This window comes from Zychaea mexicana (assembly GCF_025766255.1).
Source record: "Zychaea mexicana strain RSA 1403 chromosome Unknown BDB00scaffold_87, whole genome shotgun sequence".
NCBI lineage: Eukaryota > Fungi > Mucoromycota > Mucoromycetes > Mucorales > Lichtheimiaceae > Zychaea > Zychaea mexicana.
Window position 1 is genome coordinate 175,453 of NW_026516750.1, and position 21,042 is coordinate 196,494.

Below are 21,042 nucleotides of genomic sequence, written 5' to 3' on the forward strand. Positions count from 1 at the left end.
CGAAAGAGACGGGATAAACTATATGATTATCATGACGCTTTTCTTGGGGCCACAAAAGTAGTCGTGCTAGGAAGCGCCAGCTTGCCCAAAGCATCTTGATATTTTATAATCCGTCGCTGCCGTCTTTCTTGACTTTCCTCATGCCTTGCCTTGTTTCGCTGAAACCGTAGATTTGCTCTCTTCATCTTGGTTTCTAAACCTTGAATCAACATGTGCAGTTCTTCGTTCTTTAGCTCCATCTCCCGTGCTCGATCTTCTGTCATCCTATGTCGTTCACGACTTGATACTGCTCGTCCTTTTCTTTGTTTTCCATCTTCCTCTGTCTGCTGGTGGTATTGTTGACCCGTGTTAACAGTGTAGCAGCGATCCCGAGGTCTTACTGTTGGAGTTGTTGGCGAAGCTGGTTCGGAGATAGACTTTGGGCAACGCATCGAAGAGGGCAATGGTGTTGAAGAAGAGAAACCTGAAAACGACGCGTCATTTTCTAGTAGGGGTGTTGCTTGTGCTTGTGCTTCTTGTTGTTGTTGTTGTAGTTGTGGGGGTAATGGTAATGGTAATGATGGTGGTGGTGCAGGAATGCGTCTCACGTACACTCATTTGACGTAGGCAGGAGGCCCAAAAGCTGCCCAGCATTCTTTGAAAAGCTTGTGGCTTCTCGCGCGGTCAGAGTTATCTATCATGGACAACCACATTTTATATAGTTATCTTATGAAACGCAGTATTTAACATGCCCACCCTTTCACAAAGACATTTGCCTCGGCGAATGGGCTATCGTTGCCATCATACGTGACATATTCGAAGCATTGTACAAATTCGCGTTCCATGGTACGTATTTTGGAGAAAATCGAGTTTATTAAATGCGTCTTCTTGACCACACTGTCATGACTCTCCGAACGGATTCTTTTTTATTTACTTGCCACTGTTTTTTGTATTGTAAATCCCCGCAAGCATGCCATTAGCTTCGAAAACTTGCCATAAAACGCGAGAACTTGATATCCTAACGGTTATGGTGCGTTCGGCACGTCGTTGGGTTACTGTCAAACCGGGAGTTACTGTATTGTTACTGCTATGGGTGTCGTCCTTTTTAGTAATTGTGCTCTCACTGTTGTAGTCATTCGTTGTTGTTGTTGTTGTTCTTGTTCTGGCGTTTGGGATGGGCGATCCTGCAGGAACGACGGTGCCTTGTCTTTGCACGGAAGCCATACTTGGTTATTTTTTGAAAAAAAAGAAATTCGGAAATATGAAGGAATAAAAAAAGTTTTCGATGCTCGATACAGACAAAGTAAAAAAAAGATATATACGAAGTTATATAGTAATTAGTTCGAGGTTGTTCTTCTGCATTTTGATGACGACGTTGATGCTGACGACGTTGATGAAGCTGGTAGGAAGTTCCCGGGAAGACACCAGTGATCCCCTACCATCGAGGTTATCGGCCGCGAAACGCTATCCAGCAATTCAGCCGTTTCGTCTAAAATCCTTTTCCCGTTGTATGCGAGAGTAAGGAGAGGAAGCAGCATGGAAACCAAATTGGAATCACTGTTTGGAAATTCCAATGGGTCAGTTTTTCGCACACGGGTGATATACCCAGCAGGGATGTTCACATCTAAAAGGGAAGCACGACCACCTATGAGAAACATTCCATATTATATAACTTTAAATTTATCCTTTAATTTATCTATTTTTAAAGTTTTTTGACAATTTTAAATACTAAAATATATTTATTTTTTATTAATCTTTTAATTATTATTATTGTTTTAAAGCTTTTATTAGATTTAAACCTTTTATTATCTTAAAATCTCATTTTATCTTTAAAACTTAAATTATATCTAATAAATTTAAACCCCGCAACTACTTTGAAATACCCAATGTCTATACTATGTTTCTCTATATGAACACGTCAAAAATTATTTTCAAGTTAATAGATGCTTCATATATAAACTAGCACTTTTGTCCACAAATTCGATATAAAAGTTATATATACCAGTAATGCTATATCCGATTACGTGAGATTTATGGAGCAGACTTGGAGTGTATGTTAATTGCAGTAACATATCTCTCAACACCAGAGGCATTTTCAGCAAGCAATCGCGGAACACCTTGGATTGATCCTTGGCTGCTCCAACTTCACAGCAGCCAAGTTCTCTCGCTCCATACTTGTATATGGTGTCACATCGGCGACCCATTTTTCTTTTGTTGATTGCGGTGACGGACGACAACTGGCGAGACGAGTTAATAACGTTAGCATTGGCTTCGCTTGAGTTCTCGGTACTGTAGAACGGGAAAGAAATATCAATTAGAATCCATCTTTAAACTCATGTTGCTCCGCTATTATCAACCCATCCATTTAATGTCTTACCCTCTTGCTACGATGTCGGATCCAACAAAAATGCTGTTAAAAAAGCCAAAAGCTATGTATTGCTGGTCTGTTTCGGGCATGCCAGCGATGTTAAATGAGTGCGATTCGAAAAAAAGATGAGCTATATTTTGTAGCTCTCGCGACATCCAAACTTTCAAATGTTCTATAACAGGATCATTGATTTCGATCGCTCTTGCATACTGGTAAGCGCCAACACTTGTTTTCTGCAAATAAAAGCATTTATTACTGTTCTTATCTTTATGTTGCTTGTTACTGTTGATGTTGGTGATGCTGTTTACTTTTATTGTTATATATACATACCACCCTTCTTAAACCAGCAAATTCGCGGTTAAGTTCCTCGGGCTCGTGGCACACAAGTGAACCTCCCTCTTTGTTTACTTCCTCCAGTTCATCTCTGGTGAAGACGTCGTTCCAGTTGTTATCTGTCAAATCCAGAATAAGCGACTGAGAAGGGCTAGAACGAGAAAGCAGGAAAAAATTATTCATCAACTGACAATCGACGATCACCGACTTCAATTAAAAGACACAGATTTTACTTACTAGTAGAAGTTACATGTCAAGGCGAAGTTCATAACCTTTTCTTCTACTGACAAAGGACTGGCGCCATCCATCCGTGCTTGTGCTTTGGTTGCATCAAGCACCCAGAAGTTTACTTTATTTCTTTGAGTGAATTGCTCGAATCGTTCACGCAACATCTCTTTGTCTTTCTCTGCAAGTCTTGTTGCTAGAGTAGGCAAGGAAGACGAGGAAGAGGAAGATGGTGATGATGGGTGTGAAGAAGACGATGTTGTGGATATAGGGCCAGTTGCATTGTTGCTGTTGGTGGTGACAGAAGGAGTGGTGGTATCAGAGCCTATACAGAAACATTAGCGTATGAAGCAAAAGTATGAAAAAAGTCAGACCAAGCATACAAGTAGCCTTACAAAACAATTGTTTCCAAGGAACTCGTGATTTTGTCTAAACGGTTCAAATTGAATTAATTTGTTAGTATATGATTATACATAGGGGATCTTTTAAAATAAGCCCAAGGGCCAAGGTCAAGCAGTATATTTGTAATACTAAAATAATACTAGTATATTCAAACCAGTAGAGTATCAAATACTTACCAAAGTCTGTCAATTTTTTCTGCCTCAATGCTAATCACTCTTGGCCAAAGTTTCTCAATAGATTTGTCGGGGGGGGGGGGGGGTGTTCTGCTTAATGAAGTTGGTGTGTTTTAGCACAAAATCTGCGATGGAGGGTTCTTCAGTAACCTCTAGGTATTCACGAACAACTTTGTAGTAAAAAGAGATATAGAGTTTAGTTTATTACACGTATTGATGAATATTCTTCTTTATACTACCGTTTTGAGCTTCCTGGGTCGCCATAGTAACAATCGCTGCGTTCAAAGGACAAGACGCGACAACATATCCGTAGCAACAACCCGCTGACTCAACGTTTTTGCACTCAGACAACGTTTCAAAAGCCGCCCTAGGCTTCCTACTATTAGTTGTCTAACCAATTATAATCTACTAGCTGTAATATAGATAATAAAATTGCTATGATCGGTATAACCATTAGTGGCCGAATTATTTATTTATTTACAATAAAAATAATAAAAATTAAATTTTTTTATTTATATTGGTAGCCTCCCACGAGAAAAAAAAGAGCAATCGTTAAAAGTACATAACAACAAATAAAAATGAACACAACACAACACATTGAACAACTCGATATTGAAATTAAAAATTTAATTGATAATAAATGGACTTTTCTTGATAAATCTTAGCCTGAAATGCAACATAGATTTAATCATAGAACAGCTATTAAAGATATGAAGAATAATACAATAAATGATATAAAGGATGTATTACTTGATAGATTTGGATTTATACCTGTATTTTATTTTCTTACAGTTTTATATGGAAATATTGAATATCTAGGGCTATATCGCGAGATTGAAAAAGGACTTGCATTATTATATCATATAGTATCAGGTGTATCAGGAAAGGATATGCATACTGTTATGCCATATGCAACGTTTTATGATTTATATAAGCGGTTCTGGATTACTAACTATAATGAATTGAATAAAAAGGTAAAACAAGATCTAGATAGTATGTTCTCATCACCACGTATTCGCATTCTATCGGCAATAATAAACAATCCAGATGGTTTTAAGAATGTTACACTATTTATTGATGGAAATGATAGTAAAATAAAGTATTATAAACCAAATGAGTCACATTCACAGTTATATTCATATAAATTAAAAGGGCCAGCTGTACATACACAAGTTATACAGGATATGAATGAAATAATTACACATGTTTCAGTATCTGAAAAATGTGCTATTGGAAATGATGGTACTATGTTTATTAATATGAAATTATATAAAAAAATAAGTGAGGCAGATTGTTTAGGGATGGATGGTGGATATAATTTATTTATACAAAAGTTCAAAGATAATGCGACAGATGCTGGATATAGTTTTTATGATCGTAATTTTTTACATCCCATAAGAAAAGAACCAGGACAAAAGTTAACAATCAATGAGACATACTTTAATAACAAGTTTGGATCATTTCGTTCAGCAATAGAAGCACAGTTTTCTATGTTAGGCTCTAAATTTGAACGATTTAATAATAATCGTGCAGCATTGCAAATATCTGATATAAGATATTATAATATTCAGTTTCGTGTTGCTTGTATTCTTACTAATATATGGCGATTTGTAAATAAGTATAATATAGAGGTACAACTACATCATAAATTATGGTATGGAAAAGACTTTGAATTCCCAAGTAAGAAAAACAAACTTGACTTAGTATTTTCAAATGAGCAAAAAGTAAATACTGAATATAACGAAATGGTTGACATGCAGCAGAAATTTCTACAGCTTAATGTTAATCAATCAATAGATATGGCTATAGATAGTGAGGAAGAAACTGAAAATAATACATCTAAACGCAAGAGAAAAAATCAAAGAGAACAGAGAAATAGAGAACATGGTAATTCATATGAAATTGAGAAGATTGTAGGACATGTGTATACTGATAACAAGTACATATTTGAGGTTAAGTGGGTTGGATATAGTGTAAAGGATAATAGCTGGTTAACAGTTAATAAGTTTAATTCCCGGGAAATGCTACATGAATATATGGCCACACATGGTATTCAGCTCTAAATTAATTTCTTATTTATTTGCTTATTAAAAAATCTCATATTGAAACTGATCACATCAACATTTCGTTTACTTGCCCAATTATATTTATGTTTTATGCATTCATTAGTTATACTTGTACTTATATTAGTACCTGTTGATTTATTTTTGACGTCAGTTTCTTTTGTTATATCTATATCATCTATTATAGCCTGTTTTATATCCTTATGCTTTTTAAAATATTCTTTTGGGTTTATTTCTTCTACTACTTTCTTGTTTCTCCATTTATTTTTATTTTGTCTTTTTTTCTTTTTACGTTTTGGTATAGTATTAGTTATATCACAGTCACTGCTTTGCTCTGATTCAGATGTACTGACATCTATATATTTATGTTTCTCTGTATCTTGTGGTGGGTTCTCCCAATCAATGTTATCAGTTATAACTTCATCACATTTTATATCATTTAATACATCCTCCCAATGTCTACAATCTTCTGGTAGGGGTGCCTTTACATTTAACCATCCTCTGTTTACTTGTTGAGCTGGTTCATATTGATTGTTACTCTGTATATTGTTACTATGTATTTTTCCTCTTCATTTTTCATATATTCTTCTGTATCAGCTAGTTCTTGTAGTTCTTCTACAGTTTTATTCATTGGCTGGTATTTTTTTATCCTATCTTCACCACTATTATTTGCATATCAGATAAATGTATATTGATCTTGATATTCATTTTCGAATTCCTCTTTATATAGTTCCTCATACATATCCACATTTTCATAATACATGAACTTATCTTCATAATCCTTAGCAGTCATTGTATAAGGATTCCATATAATATGACCTTTGCGATTCTTATCAACATAAATTATATATAAACGGTTGAGTGTTGGCTCTAATTCATATACTGATTTATTTTTATAAAGCATATGAGGCATATAATTACTGTTTAATAGTATTGGCATATTCTTTTTTTTAGTAATTGATTTAGTAAACTTACCATTAAGTTTTAGCCGTGTTCCTTCTAACATTTGGTTTAAGAATGTTAGTTTGAAATCAGAACCAGTTTCTTCATTATACATAAAGTCATAATCATCATCTTTATAATCTGACCAATCATTTTCTTTACTCATTAGATATGCCCTATGTCCACCTTGTTCTAACATATCAATATTATATGTTTTTCCAACATTTGATGGACCTACAATCCAGTATTGTGGTATCTTATTTTTACACTAAACATTGTTTCAATACCAAACATTGACCACATGTATAACTGATTTCTAGGGGTATTTTCCATGTCGGCATCATGGAAATAGCTATTAAGATTAGACTTTACTGTATCATATTTCCATAATAATTCTGGATATATTTCTGTTGCCTTTCTCATAGTAAGTTGCTTATTAATTAATTGGTAGCCAAGCAGCTGTTGGTGCATTTTTCTAGTTTTAATTTCATAATTTGGATCCATATTATATGTGATATAGTCCTTTCCCTTAATACAGTAGCTAATAGACTTCTATGGATTACCTCCTGGTTTTATATTTGGAGTAACGCCATCAATAGTAAATAATTTACGTGCTGTTTTTGTACAAACCGTTCATCTAATTGTATCCATATATGTACATGTTTCTCACCAGTTTCTGGTGCAATTTCATCACATGCAATTGCCTTATCAATTCTATAGCCAATGCGGTCATGTTTAGTAAACCATTCTAATACCTGCTCCTTTGTTAAATGAAAATCCTTACAAATATATGTGAATAGTCCTTTGGTATTTTGAAAGCGGAATTCTTTCTCACCCTGTGAGGTAGCCGCACTGGAAGTGTTATTTTCTAACATTGCATCGGAAAATTGAGGATTTGAGGATTTGAGGAATTTTGCAAAAGCCCTAATCCGTCCCATTATTGTAGTACGGTTCTCGTCCCATACTTCTTTTGTTATGTTAGCCTTTTTGAGGTCCTTTTCGAGTTCGACCCTCAGCTGGTCAGCAATGGTTTTTTCACTAACATCTTGATGATGTTCAGTAAGATGCTTTGCTCTTTCTATTAAGAGCGTCAATGTTATTCCTAAAATAGGAACAAATTCAGCCATAATGGCAATAAATGTGAGGAGGTTCATTTGGTCCATATTGTGTTTTTGTTGGGGGTAGTTTTGTTGGAGTGCTAAAAAATATAAAAATATATTTTGTTTTATATTCTGTGGTGTTATTTTTATATTAAAAAAAAATTCAATTTTTATTTTTTTTCAAAAATTTAAATGTATGTATACCAAGACATTCGTGCATAAATTATTTCAATGAAAATTAGTTTGGCTATCCTGACATATTTCAGCTAATTAGTCATTTAGGGTTACTAGACTGCATTAAAATCATCATAACCATAGCGGGTCCTCGTGGGTGAAAAGAAAGAGTTTTAATCTATAACAATTAAATCTACTGTAAACAGTGATTTAATTTTAGTTAAGGATTTTACAATCAAGTTAGGCGTTGTCCAGGTTTCCTAGCCTAAAGGAGGGGGGTGCTCACTACCGTTCCGCTACCATAAGTAGTGGTTTAAACATAAAAGAATTTCATTGTTTAAACTGTTTAAACAGGTTTATACAAAACCTAAACATATTTTAAGAATTAAAAAAAATATAAAAATATCTTAAACATTTAAAAAATAAAAAAATTACAATATAATTTTTTATTTTATTTTTAAACATGTTTAAACAATTGTATAAACGTAATTAATTAAACATTGCATAAACAAATATTAAAAATTAAACCCCTAATGGCTCATTTCATTCGCCACCTTTCTCTTAATGGCTCATTCCATTCGCCACCATATATAAAGTTACCCTTTCAGGGTTAAAAGCTTCCGGTAGGGAGCTAACTTTATATATTATACATAAACACCCCCCACTTACTCGGCCCTATCCTCGCTACTGCTACGGGACCATATAAATAATTGAAACATAAATGTTTCATTATTTTATATTAGGATAAATATAATTATAAAGAAAATAAATTTTCTTTTATAACTTATATTTAAAATGGAACCACCCCTATAGTGGTGTTGATGTAATGGAGCACAATCAATACCTACCAAATTTCATTAATTCAGGCTGATTATAAGGTAACTAATGATAGTAAATATCTAATTTGATAATTTCAAACTCAATTACTTTTTTGACAAAAATTGAATTTTTATGTTCTAAAAAAGAGTTCATTGAAAAAGAAAAAGCAAAATGGGTATGGATATAAGAATCAATGAGACACGTGATCAACATGAAGATAAAAAGGTACACATACCAAATCTACCTATAAAAAATTAAAAAAAGAAAAAAAAAAGCAGTACCAAGAAAGATTATACTTGGTAATCCATTCCTCCTTTGTTTTAACAATATCCTGCCTTAAAAGATATATGCTACTACAACAACCTATAACTTAGAACAAGGGTTAATCATTATCAAATAAATAAAAAATTATATTTAAATTAAATTTTAAAATTTTATGATCTCATAATTAATCTTTATATTTTCTTTTTATATCTTAAAAAAATGACATCAGTAAAAGATACATTTAAAAAATTATTTGAAGATATTAATGATTTCATAATTATAAATAAAGATGAAAATATAATAATAAGAATCATAAATAATGTTAATAATTTTTATACATTTATGACACATAAAATTAATGATAAAATTATATTATGTAATAAAAATGACTTCTTAAATAAAAACTTATATATTTATTGTAATGATAACATAAAAATTATTAATCTTATATTTACAACATGCTATTGTGACAGTAATGGTATCATAATTAATGAAACACATAAGGAGTTATGATTCATTCAAAATATATAAATTTTTAAAGATAAAAAGTAAACAATTTAAATTTTATTGTTTTTAAAAATATCTATAGTATTTATTCTATCCTTGGAATTACAACACCAACAACCTCTCTCATTTTAGATATATCGACCTTATCCTTTCCTTTACGTTTACGCTTTTTCATGCCACTACGGCTTCTTTCATTAAATTTTTTAAAGTCATCATCACTTTCCTCATTATGCCTATTATCATCTGAGTAGTCATCTATTATTATGTCATCACAGATATCTAATGATAGTAATCTTTCGTGTAAATCCATCATTGCATCACGGTTTTCTTTTTGTTCCTGTTTATTGCTAATAACAATATCCAACACTTGCTTTTCAACAGGAAATTCAAAATCTAGTGATTCCCATAGCATATGATGTGGCTGAACCTTTATGCCAAATTTATCAGAAAACTTTTGGATGTTTTTAAGTAAACAAGCAACACGGAATTGAAGATTGTAATACTTGATATCATTCATTTTGACAACAGCCTTATTATTATTGAATCGGAAGAATTTATTGCCAAGTTCAGCAAATTGATTCTCAATTTTTGATCGGAAACTACTAAATACATCATTAAAATGGAGCTCTGTTGGATCAAGATTAACATTTACTTCCTTACGAATAGGATAAATGAAATTCTGCTTTGAAAATTCAAATCCCTTTTCACTTGCCTTTTCAATCAACTAATTAACAAATAAAGTATATCCACCATCAGTTGCTAATGTATCATACTTGCTCATCTTCTGGTATAATTTCATATTTAAGAACATGCTACCATCAGAGCTTTCAGCACAGTACTCACTTTTTGATACAAATAAGACCATGTCATTTACATCTGATACGAATTGGGTACGAAGACCATTCTTTTTAAATTTATAAGAGTATAGTTTCTCCCGCTTGATGTTCGTGTTAACATAATTTATCCGAGAATCATGGCCATCAATAATCAAGCTAACATGCTTAAACAGCTCTGGGTTATTTAATCTAGCACAGAGAACACGTAACTTGATATTTGAGAACATATGAGCCAATCTATCATTAACCATTTTGTCTAATCGTTTATAATTATCAGTATCCATCCAAAACTTTTTATATATACTATGAAAAGTGCTATAAGGAATATGTTTATTAATCTCTTCACCTGCAATTCCTGAAACAAGGTGATACAGCAAAAATAGTCCCTTTTCGATCTCAAAGTATGGCCCAGGATATTCATTTACACCATATAATACAACTAGAAAATAGAATACAGTAATATATCCCAGTTTATTAAATAAAATCTTTTTAATTTCATCAATCATTTTAATATGCTTCAACTCAGTTCTATGCTTATATTTATATGTAATTATAGGCCAATTATCATTCAAGAATTGCCAATTATTATAAACAATTTTGTCAACCTCTGCATTAATACTTTCTTGATCCATTTTTATAATAATTATAAAATTCAATTTTGTTACTTAGAAATTAAATCGGACATAGAAAATCACAAGATTTATACAAAATAGCTGATGTTGAAAAATCAATAATGTCTCATAATCATTTGGGTGCTGATGTAACAGCAATGTTGACGCCCCATAACATTACCACCACCAAGAGTTTCAATCCATAACAATTAAATCTACTGTAAACAGTGATTTAATTTTAGTTAAGGATTTCACAATCAAGTTAGGCGTCGTCCAGGTATTCTTAGCCTAAAGGAGGGGGGTGCTCACTACCGTTCCACCACCATAAGTGGTGGTTTAAACATAAAAGAATTTCATTGTTTAAACTGTTTAAACAGGTTTATACAAAACCTAAACATATTTTAAGAATAAAAAAAATATAAAAATATCTTAAACATTTAAAAAATAAAAAAATTACAATATAATTTTTTATTTTATTTTTAAATATGTTTAAACAATTGTATAAACGTAATTAATTAAATATTGCATAAACAAATATTAAAAATTAAACCCCAAAAGGACGGAATGTTAACTGCAGGAGGACCGGCTATGGTTATGATAATTTTAATGCGATTTAGTAACCCTAGCTGGTTTATTAGCTAAGATATATCAGGATAGCCAAATTAATTTTTATTGAAATAATTCATGTATATATATCTTGACATGCATACATTTAAATTTTTAAAATAAATAAAAATTGATTTTTTATTTAATATATAAAATAACACCTCAAAATATCAAGCGAAATTTATCTGTTATATATACAACACTTTCACAACATTCAATACAACATGGATCAGATTAACCTACTAACATTTCTTGCTATAATGGCTGAATTCGTTCCTATCTTAGGAGTAACCTTGACGCTCCTGATTAAAAGAGCTAAACATCTTACTGAACATCACCAACATATTAATGATGTTGACATTATCATTGACTAACTAAAGGATGAACTAGAAAAAGACTTGAAAAATACAAAAATTGACAAAAAAACAAAGGACCAAAGCCGTTCAAAGATCATCGGTAGAATTAGGGCATATGTGAGATTCCTCAAATCCTCAAATCCTCAATTTTCCGATGCAATGTTAGAAAATAATACTTCCAGTGCGGCTACCTCATAGGGTGAGAAAGAATTCCGCTTTCAAAATACCAAAGGACTATTCACATATATTTGTAAGGATTTTCATTTAACAAAGGAGCAGGTATTAGAATGGTTTACTAAACATGACCGCATTGGCTATAGAATTGATAAGGCAATTGCATGTGATGAAATTGCACCAGAAACTGGTGAGAAACACGTACATATATGGATACAATTAGATGAACGGTTTAATACAAAAACAGCACGTAAATTATTTACTATTGATGGCGTTACTCCAAATATAAAACCAGGAGGTAATCCATAGAAGTCTATTAGCTACTGTATTAAGGGAAAGGACTATATCACATATAATATGGATCCAAATTATGAAATTAAAACTAGAAAAATGCACCAACAGCTGCTTGGCTACCAATTAATTAATAAGCAACTTACTATGAGAAAGGCAACAGAAATATATCCAGAATTATTATGGAAATATGATACAGTAAAGTCTAATCTTAATAGCTATTTCCATGATGCCGACATGGAAAATACCCCTAGAAATCAGTTATACATGTGGTCAATGTTTGGTATTGAAACAATGTTTAGTGGTAAAAATAAGATACCACAATACTGGATTGTAGGTCCATCAAATGTTGGAAAAACATATAATATTGATATGTTAGAACAAGGTGGACATAGGGCATATCTAATGAGTAAAGAAAATGATTGGTCAGATTATAAAGATGATGATTATGACTTTATGTATAATGAAGAAACTGGTTCTGATTTCAAACTAACATTCTTAAACCAAATGTTAGAAGGAACACGGCTAAAACTTAATGGTAAGTTTACTAAATCAATTACTAAAAAAAAGAATATGCCAATACTATTAAACAGTAATTATATGCCTCATATGCTTTATAAAAATAAATCAGTATATGAATTAGAGCCAACACTCAACCGTTTATATATAATTTATGTTGATAAGAATCGCAAAGGTCATATTATATGGAATCCTTATACAATGACTGCTAAGGATTATGAAGATAAGTTCATGTATTATGAAAATGTGGATATGTATGAGGAACTATATAAAGAGGAATTCGAAAATGAATATCAAGATTAATATACATTTATCTGATATGCAAATAATAGTGGTGAAGATAGGATAAAAAAATACCAGCCAATGAATAAAACTGTAGAAGAACTACAAGAACTAGCTGATACAGAAGAATATATGAAAAATGAAGAGGAAAAATACATTAGTAACAATATACAGAGTAACAATCAATATGAACCAGCTCAACAAGTAAACAGAGGATGGTTAAATGTAAAGGCACCCCTACCAGAAGATTGTAGACATTGGGAGGATGTATTAAATGATATAAAATGTGATGAAGTTATAACTGATAACATTGATTGGGAGAACCCACCACAAGATACAGAGAAACATAAATATATAGATGTCAGTACATCTGAATCAGAGCAAAGCAGTGACTGTGATATAACTAATACTATACCAAAACGTAAAAAGAAAAAAAGACAAAATAAAAATAAATGGGGAAACAAGAAAGTAGTAGAAGAAATAAACCCAAAAGAATATTTTAAAAAGCATAAGGATATAAAACAGGCTATAATAGATGATATAGATATAACAAAAGAAACTGACGTCAAAAATAAATCAACAGGTACTAATATAAGTACAAGTATAACTAATGAATGCATAAAACATAAATATAATTGGGCAAGTAAACGAAATGTTGATGTGATCAGTTTCAATATGAGATTTTTTAATAAGCAAATAAATAAGAAATTAATTTAGAGCTGAATACCATGTGTGGCCATATATTCATGTAGCATTTCCTGGGAATTAAACTTATTAACTGTTAACCAGCTATTATCCTTTACACTATATCCAACCCACTTAACCTCAAATATGTACTTGTTATCAGTATACACATGTCCTACAATCTTCTCAATTTCATATGAATTACCATGTTCTCTATTTCTCTGTTCTCTTTGATTTTTTCTCTTGCGTTTAGATGTATTATTTTCAGTTTCTTCCTCACTATCTATAGCCATATCTATTGATTGATTAACATTAAGCTGTAGAAATTTCTGCTGCATGTCAACCATTTCGTTATATTCAGTATTTACTTTTTGCTCATTTGAAAATACTAAGTCAAGTTTGTTTTTCTTACTTGGGAATTCAAAGTCTTTTCCATACCATAATTTATGATGTGGTTGTACCTCTATATTATACTTATTTACAAATCGCCATATATTAGTAAGAATACAAGCAACACGAAACTGAATATTATAATATCTTATATCAGATATTTGCAATGCTGCACGATTATTATTAAATCGTTCAAATTTAGAGCCTAACATAGAAAACTGTGCTTCTATTGCTGAACGAAATGATCCAAACTTGTTATTAAAGTATGTCTCATTGATTGTTAACTTTTGTCCTGGTTCTTTTCTTATGGGATGTAAAAAATTACGATCATAAAAACTATATCCAGCATCTGTCGCATTATCTTTGAACTTTTGTATAAATAAATTATATCCACCATCCATCCCTAAACAATCTGCCTCACTTATTTTTTTATATAATTTCATATTAATAAACATAGTACCATCATTTCCAATAGCACATTTTTCAGATACTGAAACATGTGTAATTATTTCATTCATATCCTGTATAACTTGTGTATGTACAGCTGGCCCTTTTAATTTATATGAATATAATTGTGAATGTGACTCATTTGGTTTATAATACTTTATTTTACTATCATTTCCATCAATAAATAGTGTAACATTCTTAAAACCATCTGGATTGTTTATTATTGCCGATAGAATGCGAATACGTGGTGATGAGAACATACTATCTAGATCTTGTTTTACCTTTTTATTCAATTCATTATAGTTAGTAATCCAGAACCGCTTATATAAATCATAAAACGTTGCATATGGCATAACAGTATGCATATCCTTTCCTGATACACCTGATACTATATGATATAATAATGCAAGTCCTTTTTCAATCTCGCGATATGGCCCTAGATATTCAATATTTCCATATAAAACTGTAAGAAAATAAAATACAGGTATAAATCCAAATCTATCAAGTAATACATCCTTTATATCATTTATTGTATTATTCTTCATATCTTTAATAGCTGTTCTATGATTAAATCTATGTTGCATTTCAGGCCAAGATTTATCAAGAAAAGTCCATTTATTATCAATTAAATTTTTAATTTCAATATCGAGTTGTTCAATGTGTTGTGTTGTGTTCATTTTTATTTGTTGTTATATACTTTTAACGATTGCTCTTTTTTTTCTCGTGGGAGGCTACCAATATAAATAAAAAAATTTAATTTTTATTATTTTTATTGTAAATAAATAAATACAGTGAACCCCCGCTTTTTGCACCCCCGATTATTGCAGATCCCCGCTTTTTGCAACTTTTTTGAGCAGATTCCCGCTCAACACTTAGTAAAATTGCAGATTCCTCAGTTTTTGCAGATTGCAACTCGGAAATCGGGACCTGCAATTTCCCGCTTCGGCCTTATTAGCCTCAAACTTCGGAGACGGTGAGACCCGAACCAGTGACAAAAGAGATACACTAATATATTCTATTATATGAGAGGTTTTAAACTAAATAAAGAAAGTTGTGATTGCTGATTGCTTTGACTGACTTTTTCTACGAAAATTGTCACGAATTTTTCGAAGCTGATCTTTGATCTCTTGATGTTCTGGATCAATCAAAATCTCGATGACTTTTTCCACCATCCGAGCCTTCTCCTGATTTGTGTACTTTGGAGATTGACATGGAGCATCATTAGAAGGCTCTCCAGAATCATTAGCAGCTTCAGCAATCGAATTTGCATCTACAACTGCTTCATCAAGCACAGCTTTAAGAATTTCATCATTGGTTAGCACTGGATGAACAGCTGCTACTTCCTCAGGTGGATCGGCATCAAAAGTGAAGTTTTGAAGATCATGGCTCCCATATATATGGCTCAAATGATCATTGATCTGACCTAGGGCTACTTCATCTTCACAACTGGATCCATTGCTAATGCTGTTAGTTGCACCCTCTACCACCTTTGTCTTCTTAAAGCAATTTGCGATTGTAGAAGGCTTAACGTCTTTATACCAAGCCTCAAGACACCAAGCCATACCAAAAATGATTTCCACACGGAAAACATTGCCATCATTTGCTGGTAGACCTTGCTCCAAACGGTACTTGATTTTCTCGTAAGCCTTTTCATATTGCTTATTCCTGAAGTTAACTGCTTTAGTATACAAATAATCACCTCTCCTTACATGATATGTATGAGATCTTATTCTTGTACATACTTGAAATGCACCTTGAAGCTACTGATTATACCAGCATCCAATGGCTGCATTATCGACGTCGTGTTGGGTGGCAAATATAAAAGCTCAACGTTGGTTGGCTCGTAATCACAAAAGTGCCCAGAAAAGTTATCCAGCAGCAAAAGGATCTTGCGTTTTTGATGCCTCATTGAGTTATCTAGTTTTTTGAGATAATCATAGAAAATCTCACGCGTCATCCATGCGTTGGCATTTGCTCGATAATTCATCACGCTAATGTTTGGATAACCATCCTTTCCTCTCTACCAGACAAACAAACACTATGTAAGCAAATATGCACCTATTGGATATAATGATGAAGTACCTTCTTAAAGCATGCTGGATTTTGGGATTTGCCGATAAACCATGGAAACCTGTAGTAAGTAATATTATTAGCTGCTTGCATATTATATCATTTAACTATCGTGGTTAACACTCTACTAGATCAAAGGATGATTCTCAAATTCTATTATCCAATATGCCCCTTGATAGTTATACCATTTGTCAGAGCCGTCTGCATTGGTCGTTAACACAAGTGTCAACCGCGTTTAATCCAACTTAACGCCCTTGAAGGATGCAGGAGCAATGGTAGTAGTTGGGGCACTTGAGTAGAATACTGCTGTTTCATCCATGTTGTAAATGTCCTTGAGAGCATACTGTGCACATTTTGCTTGGACTTCCGGAAGTTTGGCAGCAGCTAGGCTAACATCTGCAGATGAAGCCTCACCGTGTACCTTATGCACCTTCAGCTGGTAACGACGCTGGAATCTGTTCTCCCATCCATTGGAAAAGCAAAATTGTTCCTCAGAAATGCCCATGTCCTGTGCAAATTCTTTTCCGGCACGAATGATCAATCTCCAGTTAATTGGAGAGCGCTCATGGTAGCGCTGCTCGATCCACATGTACAATGCATGTTCAAGTTGCTATTATAGTTTGTTTTATTACTATTTCTGTCGTAAAATACACCTGGAAGCAAATAGGAACACATACTGGAAACTTTGCTCGGTCTTTCTTTTTTCTGTGACGATCGATGCCATTTTGTTCGTCTTGCTTTCGACCCTGGATCATTCTTGTAATCGTCGTCACATGAGGCATATTTTCGAGGTTCAACTCAATTTTAGCCCAAGCAACTAGATCCTTGAAACTGATCTTGACTTTAGCTTTCTCCTTTTGGATGTAATAGTTGTAGATGATGTCATTTTGCTCGTCAGTGAGCTTCTCATATTTGGCTTTGCCCATGATGAAAAAGAAGTTGAATAGAAGAGAAGAAGTAATGATTGCAAAAAGAAGCTAGGCTATACGTAGATATTATCACTGAGCTATAATGATGGACCGCACTCTTTTAATTGGTGTATACTAATTACACTTTGCCAGCTTATCGATCCCACTTGTGTAACATATTCACATTTTGCAGATCCTCAGATTTTGCAACTTTTTTGACGGTATTCCCGCTGTTGCAAAAAGCGGGGGTTCACTGTAATTCGGCCACTAATGGTTATACCGATCATAGCAATTTTATTATCTATATTACAGCTAGTAGATTATAATTGGTTAGACAACTAATAGTAGGAAGCCTAGGGCGGCTTTTGAAACGTTGTCTGAGTGCAAAAACGTTGAGTCAGCGGGTTGTTGCTACGGATATGTTGTCGCGTCTTGTCCTTTGAACGCAGCGATTGTTACTATGGCGACCCAGGAAGCTCAAAACGGTAGTATAAAGAAGAATATTCATCAATACGTGTAATAAACTAAACTCTATATCTCTTTTTACTACAAAGTTGTTCGTGAATACCTAGAGGTTACTGAAGAACCCTCCATCGCAGATTTTGTGCTAAAACACACCAACTTCATTAAGCAGAACACCCCCCCACCCGACAAATCTATTGAGAAACTTTGGCCAAGAGTGATTAGCATTGAGGCAGAAAAAATTGACAGACTTTGGTAAGTATTTGATACTCTACTGGTTTGAATATACTAGTATTATTTTAGTATTACAAATATACTGCTTGACCTTGGCCCTTGGGCTTATTTTAAAAGATCCCCTATGTATAATCATATACTAACAAATTAATTCAATTTGAACCGTTTAGACAAAATCACGAGTTCATTGGAAACATTTGTTTTGTAAGGCTACTTGTATGCTTGGTCTGACTTTTTTCATACTTTTGCTTCATACGCTAATGTTTCTGTATAGGCTCTGATACCACCACTCCTTCTGTCACCACCAACAGCAACAATGCAACTGGCCCTATATCCACAACATCGTCTTCTTCACACCCATCATCACCATCTTCCTCTTCCTCGTCTTCCTTGCCTACTCTAGCAACAAGACTTGCAGAGAAAGACAAAGAGATGTTGCATGAACGATTCGAGCAATTCACTCAAAGAAATAAAGTAAACTTCTGGGTGCTTGATGCAACCAAAGCACAAGCACGGATGGATGGCGCCAGTCCTTTGTCAGTAGAAGAAAAGGTTATGAACTTCGCCTTGACATGTAACTTCTACTAGTAAGTAAAATCTGTGTCTTTTAATTGAAGTCGGTGATCGTCGATTGTCAGTTGATGAATAATTTTTTCCTGCTTTCTCGTTCTAGCCCTTCTCAGTCGCTTATTCTGGATTTGACAGATAACAACTGGAACGACGTCTTCACCAGAGATGAACTGGAGGAAGTAAACAAAGAGGGAGGTTCACTTGTGTGCCACGAGCCCGAGGAACTTAACCGCGAATTTGCTGGTTTAAGAAGGGTGGTATGTATATATAACAATAAAAGTAAACAGCATCACCAACATCAATAGTAACAAGCAACACAAAGATAAGAACAGTAATAAATGCTTTTATTTGTAGAAAACAAGTGTTGGCGCTTACCAGTATGCAAGAGCGATCGAAATCAATGATCCCGTTATGGAATATTTGAAAGTTTGGATGTCGCGAGAGCTACAAAATATAGCTCATCTTTTTTTCAAATCGCACTCATTTAACATCGCTGGCATGCCCGAAACAGACCAGCAATACATAGCTTTTGGCTTTTTTAACAGCATTTTTGTTGGATCCGACATCGTAGCAAGAGGGTAAGATATTAAATGGATGGGTTGATAATAGCGGAGCAACATGAGTTTAAAGATGGATTCTAATTGATATTTCTTTCCCGTTCTACAGTACCGAGAACTCAAGCGAAGCCAATGCTAATGCTATTAACTCGTCTCGCCAGTTGTCGTCCGTCACCGCAATCAACAAAAGAAAAATGGGTCGCCGATGCGACACCATATACAAGTATGGAGCAAGAGAACTTGGCTACTGTGAAGTTGGAGCAGCCAAGGATCAATCCAAGGCGTTCCACGATTGCTCGCTGAAAATGCCTCTGGTGTTGAGAGATATGTTACTGCAATTAACATACACTCCAAGTCTGCTCCATAAATCTCACGTAATCGGATATAGCATTACTTGTATATATAACTTTTATATCGAATTTGTGGACAAAAGTGCTAGTTTATATATGAAGCATCTATTAACTTGAAAATAATTTTTGACGTGTTCATATAGAGAAACATAGTATAGACATTGGGTATTTCAAAGTAGTTGCGGGGTTTAAATTTATTAGATATAATTTAAGTTTTAAAGATAAAATGAGATTTTAAGATAATAAAAGGTTTAAATCTAATAAAAGCTTTAAAACAATAATAATAATTAAAAGATTAATAAAAAATAAATATATTTTAGTATTTAAAATTGTCAAAAAACTTTAAAAATAGATAAATTAAAGGATAAATTTAAAGTTATATAATATGGAATGTTTCTCTCAGTTTATATAGAATATTATTAAAAGAAAGCTCGACGCAGTTGTTCAAAATAAAATTAAAACTCAGATTGTGTAACATACTGTATATAGACAATATATAATACTACTTAAGTATAATATATTCAAATAATTAAAAAGTTCTCTTCACGTAATATCACGTAGTAGAACGTTTTATTTTTTAAATATTTTATAATATTAAAAACTTTTATTATTTTAGAAATTAATAAAAATAAAAATTTATAAATATATTTATTTTAATATAAAATTAAACCTTTTATATTTATATATATATTCCTCACAAAATAAAAAAGCATAATTATCTAAGAAAAATTGACTATATAGTCTAAGGTAATACAGTTTCCCAAATTGCTTATTTAAGTTAAAAGACCTATTTAAAATGAATAATACACATATTAACATTAATCTCCTTTTAGAAGATGAGTTCAAAAAATTATATGAAAAATATTAGATACCTTATTTAATAAAAGATTATAAAATCAAACCAAAAAAAAAGTTTCATAGAACAGTTAAAATTGAAATAAAAAATATAAATGATATTAAATTAGAAATTCTTAAAAAATTAGGACCTATTCCTATATATATCTTTCTAACTAGCTTTTGTGATAATTTAGAACTACCTGGTCTACATAATGATGTTGATAAAGTTTTATGTATTATCTATTAAATGATTGATGGTTGTTCAACACATGATATGGATAAGTTTTTAAATGATACTACATACTATAGAATATATAAACATATTTTTATTACATATGAAGAGGATTTAAATAAATGGATAGATTATATGTTTGGAAACTTTTTTTCAAATTTGAATATTCGAATCTTAACAGCAAAAGCCAAAAATCCTTCTATGTTAAAAAATATAACATTATTATTAGATGGCCATCATAATAAAATTACGTATGAGAATATTAAAGTCACTAGAA

The 21,042-nt window shown here is 32.5% G+C and overlaps 3 protein-coding genes across 3 annotated transcripts; 1 reads left to right on the forward strand and 2 right to left on the reverse strand.

Moving 5' to 3' along the window:
* Positions 1-29: 29 nt before the first annotated feature.
* On the reverse strand, positions 30-1,203 carry BDB00DRAFT_876371 (uncharacterized protein; the record flags this gene model as incomplete). Its single annotated transcript, XM_053127476.1, has 2 exons — positions 30-582; positions 914-1,203. The coding sequence occupies 2 exons, from the start codon at positions 1,201-1,203 to the stop codon at positions 30-32; spliced, it is 843 nt and encodes a 280-aa protein (XP_052975762.1).
* Positions 1,204-1,910: 707 nt separating this feature from the next.
* Positions 1,911-3,168, reverse strand: BDB00DRAFT_770562 (uncharacterized protein; the record flags this gene model as incomplete). Its single annotated transcript, XM_053119892.1, has 4 exons — positions 1,911-2,268; positions 2,357-2,580; positions 2,678-2,831; positions 2,918-3,168. Coding segments are annotated over 4 exons (987 nt in total), but the record flags the coding sequence as incomplete, so codon positions are not given.
* Positions 3,169-18,555: 15,387 nt separating this feature from the next.
* Positions 18,556-19,813, forward strand: BDB00DRAFT_770574 (uncharacterized protein; the record flags this gene model as incomplete). Its single annotated transcript, XM_053119893.1, has 4 exons — positions 18,556-18,806; positions 18,893-19,046; positions 19,144-19,367; positions 19,456-19,813. Coding segments are annotated over 4 exons (987 nt in total), but the record flags the coding sequence as incomplete, so codon positions are not given.
* Positions 19,814-21,042: the final 1,229 nt, after the last annotated feature.